At 42.8% G+C, this 5,468-nt stretch overlaps 1 protein-coding gene across 1 annotated transcript; it reads left to right on the top strand.

Moving 5' to 3' along the window:
* The first annotated feature begins 1,189 nt into the window (after positions 1-1,189).
* LOC147879792 (serine carboxypeptidase-like 42) lies at positions 1,190-4,793 on the top strand. Its single transcript, XM_087372155.1, has 10 exons — positions 1,190-1,804; positions 2,125-2,229; positions 2,476-2,568; positions 2,667-2,759; positions 2,885-2,973; positions 3,139-3,405; positions 3,531-3,685; positions 3,800-3,892; positions 4,001-4,118; positions 4,397-4,793. Exons 1-10 carry the CDS (start codon positions 1,537-1,539, stop codon positions 4,559-4,561), a joined length of 1,446 nt encoding a protein of 481 aa, XP_087228281.1. The 5' UTR covers positions 1,190-1,536; the 3' UTR covers positions 4,562-4,793.
* The last annotated feature ends 675 nt before the right edge of the window (positions 4,794-5,468 follow it).

The raw sequence follows: 5,468 nt of genomic DNA, 5'->3' as shown, positions 1-5,468 counted from the left end.
CATTTTCCATACCTTAGTATTACATGTGCACATACATACACTTTCTTCATTCAAAGAACAAGACGTAGCTTTGTTGAACAAGTGGCAACTATATCGTTGTTAACAGAAAACCTTGCATCTTCCATACCTTAGTATTATATGTGGACAGAAATACACTTTCTTCATTCAAGAACAAGAAGTAGCTTTGTTGAACAAGTGGCAACTTATGATAGGTCCCTATGATATGTGAAGGAGAGCAACTCCACCAAGCTTATGGGTCATTGTTAACATAAAACGTGTAAGCTATATACAATGGACCTACAATATTTTAATTTTCATATGTAAAAAACATTTTCACAAGATCTACAAAATTTTAGCCATTGATATATTTTAGCAAGAAATCTACAAAGTCTTCAGAAAAACCTTTAAAATATGTAAAAAACATTTTCACAAGATCTACAAAATTTTAGCCATTGATATATTTTAGCAAGAAATCTACAAGAAAAACCTTTAAAATATCGAAACCCCAAATTTTGTGATTTGTTGAGAAATTTGTTTTCTTTGAATACTGTTATGGGTGTCATCTAGGCTGTTCACACACAAAGCCTTCTCCTCAGCCTATTTTTTCTCCCTTTTGGAAGTTGGGGATCAATATACATTACCACTAGCTAGTAGCTAGGTGGTAAGGGTAGAACCTACATGCCATGACCTCCCTTTTGGAAGTTGGGGATCAATATACATTACCACTAGCTAGTAGCTAGGTGGTAAGGGTAGAACCTACATGCCATGACGCCCTTGGTTCAAGCCCCACTAGCTGCGATGCAATAAATGCCATTGTTATGAAAAACCCTCGCCCATACACTTTATGAACAAGGTCAATGATATTTAATCATTCATAAGGCCTTCCCAAGATTAAAAAAAGCAAACAAATAGGAAACCAAAAGGAAATAGTGTGGAGGAAGGCTATAGGAGATAAAGGGACAGAGAGGGGGAGGGAGGTCACCATCTAGGGCTATGTGTAAGATCATGCACAAGTCAAGGGGAAAGCAACATGTAAGAAGATCTGCATCTATAGTGAAAAAGGACACAGTAAACGATCAAGCATTTAATGTGTTCAGGAGAGAGCATATCACATGTAACAACATGCACCAGAGGTAATGAATGTGAAGAAGAAAGGAGAAGTATTGGGATGAACTGCACTAAGCAACAAACAAATGGGATCGGGCTATGCCGAAGCTGCAGGTTATGGCAACCTCACCATCTCTACTGCTTGCCGTGCTCGCAGTGTGTATGTGAACTAGAATGAAGAAGTTGAAATCCTTCACTCACTCGGCGAGAAGATGCAGCTGCAGGATGCAACTCCTTTGTCATATAATGGCTATGGCGAACTCCACAGTTCTGGTGCTTGCAGTGGTCGCTGTGTGTATGTGAAGAAGAACAAGAAGTGAAATCCTTCACTGACTTGGAGAGTACCATGCAGCAAGGAAAAAGAAGAAGAAGCACTTTGTAGGAAACTAGGCAACAACTGTTGGTGTTACTGTTGGGTGGCTGCTCGCTATGGCGAAGCTGCTGGCTATGGCGAACTCACCGTCTCTATATTTGTTTGCACTGCTCGTTTTGTTTTGTACTGTCTTGCAGAAGTTGGCCTTTGCTGCCCCCGCTGGCGACCTCATCTCCTCGTTGCCTGGCCAGCCCCCCGTCTCCTTCCTCCAATACTCCGGCTACATCACCATTGACCCCGTCGCTGGCCGTAGCTTCTTCTACTACTTCGTCGAAGCCCAACATGACCCTTCCTCGATGCCCCTCACCCTCTGGCTCAACGGAGGTTATCAATCTCAATTTTATGCCAAATCGTTTGTCTATCGGGTTTTTGCCTTGTTGATTCTGCGAAATGCATGTTCTCGTAGCGTAAATTATCGCTCCGACATCCTCCAAGCCTCAAATGCGTTTTGTGTTACCCAGCTCTTCGACGTTAATGGTTGTGTTTGTAGCTCGTGAGTCCGTCAAATTACAAGCTCTTAATTTTTCTTCAATGTTGGAATGTTTTCGATTACCTAGCTCGCGGAATTTCCTATTAGACTCAGGTATCCCTTAAGAAGATCTAGAACGACTACGGATCGACAGATTTCGTCTTGTATGCTGCAGGACCTGGCTGCACCTCTGTCGGGCTAGGTGCGTTCACAGAAAATGGTCCTTTCCGAGTGAGCAGCAATGGGACATTAGTGATAAACCCCTATGCATGGAATACAGGTCTGATGTTGCTTGCCATTATCTCCTAGCTCTGGTTTACTCTAGCTATTACTTGTGTCTTTAGCGGGGAGCCGGGGATCCGTAGGAAACTCCATATTCTACTTCAGGCACTGAAGTGAACTTTTGTGTAACCACAACTTTTCATACAGGCTCTGTGAGAGACTAACGAGCATGAATTTTCTAAGACTGTGATTATCTTTTCAAGACATTTCAACCTTATAAGCTCTTGTGTTGCTTTGTCACCAGCTTCCAACGTTCTTTATTTGGATTCACCTGCTGGAGTGGGATGGTCATACTCAAATACGAGCTCGGATCTAATCACAAATGATACGTTCACCGGCAAGATCTCCTTCTACTAAGACTTACTCTAGCGTCTCGCAGCATTCGCCTCTAGTTGCTGTCTGATCATGATTGGAATTTTGGAATGACAATTGCAGCTCGGGACAACTTCGTATTCCTACAGCACTGGTTCGAGGCGTTTCCAGAATACAAATCGAGAGAATTTTTTATCACGGGAGAAAGCTATGCTGGTAAGGTCCTGACAAGCTCGAAGTCGCATATGGCTGATTTCTCTCCTCTACGCAAAATAGATGGCTGAGAAAACCCTTGTCTTTGACATCGGAAGTATAACATGGCTATTACCGGATTGTCGCAGGCCACTACGCACCGCAGCTGGCAGAACTTGTGGTAGACTACAACAGAGAGGCTGAGCCCGAGCTGGCTTTCAACTTCAAGGGCTTAGCGGTGCATGCTCAACTCATATCCTGTTGAAAGAAGATCACTTAATCACTAATTAGCGCAAGAAGGCTTACCGTCTGGCAGAAGCTTATACTGATACGTTACATCACAAAATCGCCTCAGAGTCTTGCTTACATTGCGTTGCAACTTGCGGTGTTGTGTTCTCCACAGATTGGAAATCCGTTGTTGAATGGCATCATCGATGATGAGGCGACAGTCTTCTTTGTATGGTCACATGGGCTGATATCCGACGAGACTTACGCAGCAGTAGTAGCAAATTGCAACTTCTCGATCTACGCCAGTCTCACGGATGCTTGTGTCTTTGCATACCTTGAACTCGAGCGAGAAGTCAGCGATTTCATCAATCCTTACGATGTACTTATAGATGTGTGCCTGCCTGTCTCAATGCATCAAATACTGCGGTTAAAGGAGCGCATGGTACTGGTTTTTCCTTTTTTTTAAATTGCGCGTAGATGTCAGACTTTGCGAATCGCTTCTTATTCATGCTTTGTTGATTTTCTCTTCTCTGATTTACGGGATTCTGCCTTCTTTGCATGCAATAGAGGCTCCTGAACAGGATCCCAGAGTACTTCGCTAGCAGTTTGGACGTTTGTATCGAGGAAGAGCTGGGCATTTACATGAACCTACCACAAGTCCAGCGAGCTTTCCATGCAAATACTACAGGATTGGATTATCCTTGGGCCGAATGCAGCAATGGGTACTCTCGTCACGCCTACTCTTGATCTTTGACTAAGGTACTTCAATTGTGCAGATCCCCAATTTCTTTCCAATAGCGGCCATCGTCTTACCTCGCCCATATATGTGTTTGCAGGCCATTAATATATGAGGAATTCAACTTTGACGACTCTATGCTGCCTACTTTAGCACACATTGTCGAAGCTGGTGTCCGAGTCCTCATCTACAGGTGAGTGAGCAGAATTATGTGCTGGACATGACCTGGTGTCTACCGTAATGCTTCTTATTTTCGAGTTCGGTAATCATGGTCAAGTTAGCTGATTGAAATTATGAGCAGTGGAGATCAAGATACAGTGGTGCCGTTCGGCGGGACGAGAACGCAAATCGATCAGCTCGCATACATATTAGGCTTGCAGACAACGGTCCCATATAGTGCGTGGTACCACGCAGGACAGGTAGAAGGAAACACCGAGCTCCTGATGCAATGGATTGTCTATAAGTCTGATGATTTGCACATTACGGAGATTTATTTTCTAAGGATCTCGTCTCATGTTTTCTATTTTCCACCGTTGCCTTTGCTACTTATTTGCTTGTGATTAGACATACCCCTCGATGCTCTACCTTTGATCTGCGCGTAGCTGACTGCATGGTTTAATCGCAACACGATATTTCGAAGCTTTCTAAACGCTTCCTAACTATATATGTTTCGATTGGATGCTCTACAAATCTACAGGTGGGCGGGTGGACGCTGTGCTATGAAAATCTGAGCTACGCGACTGTGAGAGGCGCAGCCCACATGGTCCCTTACACCGATCCTGCTCGAGCATTGACTCTGTTCCAGTCCTTCTTAGAGGGTGTCTCGCTCCCTTTGAACTCCCCATCGCATCAAATGTCATAGAACGGATTAATAGATAGAAATATATCAATGACATGAGGAGTTTGTGGCTTAGATAACATTTCACCTGGAAATTTATTATTATCGCTATAACATGAAAAGGGAGGAAAAGGAGTCAACTTAAAAGCCAAGGAGAGTAGATCATTTAAATTTTATATGTTTTGTCAAGAGTAGCCATTGTATAAACGCATTTGCACTTTATTGTCTCTAATGGCTTTTATATCTACTTGGTGTCATAGACAATATTTAATTTTATAAATGCACTTGCACTTTATTGTCCCTAATTGCTTTTATATATTTTTGGTGTAAAGCCAACTCGACACCCTTGGACATCATATGAAATGCTATTTCACCCTTGGACATCATATGGAATGCTATTTTTCAATCACTGAGAGCATGGCCACATGGTGGCCAAACAACCTAATGACTATTTGGATGCAAGGGCACATGCATTTTTGGTTGGAGGTACCTCTCTACAAACACTGCAAGAGCCCACTATTTAAATTACAAATGGAGGAGCCAAACCCCCTCATTCCACCTGTATTTCCTTCATCCTCCTATGATTGGTGGATTTGTGGGTGGATTTCAAGAAAACCTACCACCCTCTTTATGATTGAGTGACCATCTAGCCCATGCTAAACAAATGCTGCCACCATTGACTCCAATAATGTCCACTCTAATTCCTCTCTAATTGCAGCCACAACTTCTTCAATGTTCCTGTACGACATATTAGAGACCATATTACAATGTTCCTATACAATAATGTCCACTCTAATTCCTCTCTAATATGCAGCAGCCTACAATGTAATATGGTCTCTAATATGGGCCTACAATGTAATATGGTCTCTAATATTGGTCGTACAGGAACATTGTAGGACCATATTACATAGATGGCGGCTAAGGAAAGAAT

This window comes from Dipteris shenzhenensis, chromosome 33 (genome assembly GCF_047967505.1).
Source record: "Dipteris shenzhenensis isolate YYH24624 ecotype China chromosome 33, Dip_SZ_1.0, whole genome shotgun sequence".
Lineage (NCBI taxonomy): Eukaryota > Viridiplantae > Streptophyta > Polypodiopsida > Gleicheniales > Dipteridaceae > Dipteris > Dipteris shenzhenensis.
This window is presented reverse-complemented; position numbering and strand designations above follow the sequence as displayed.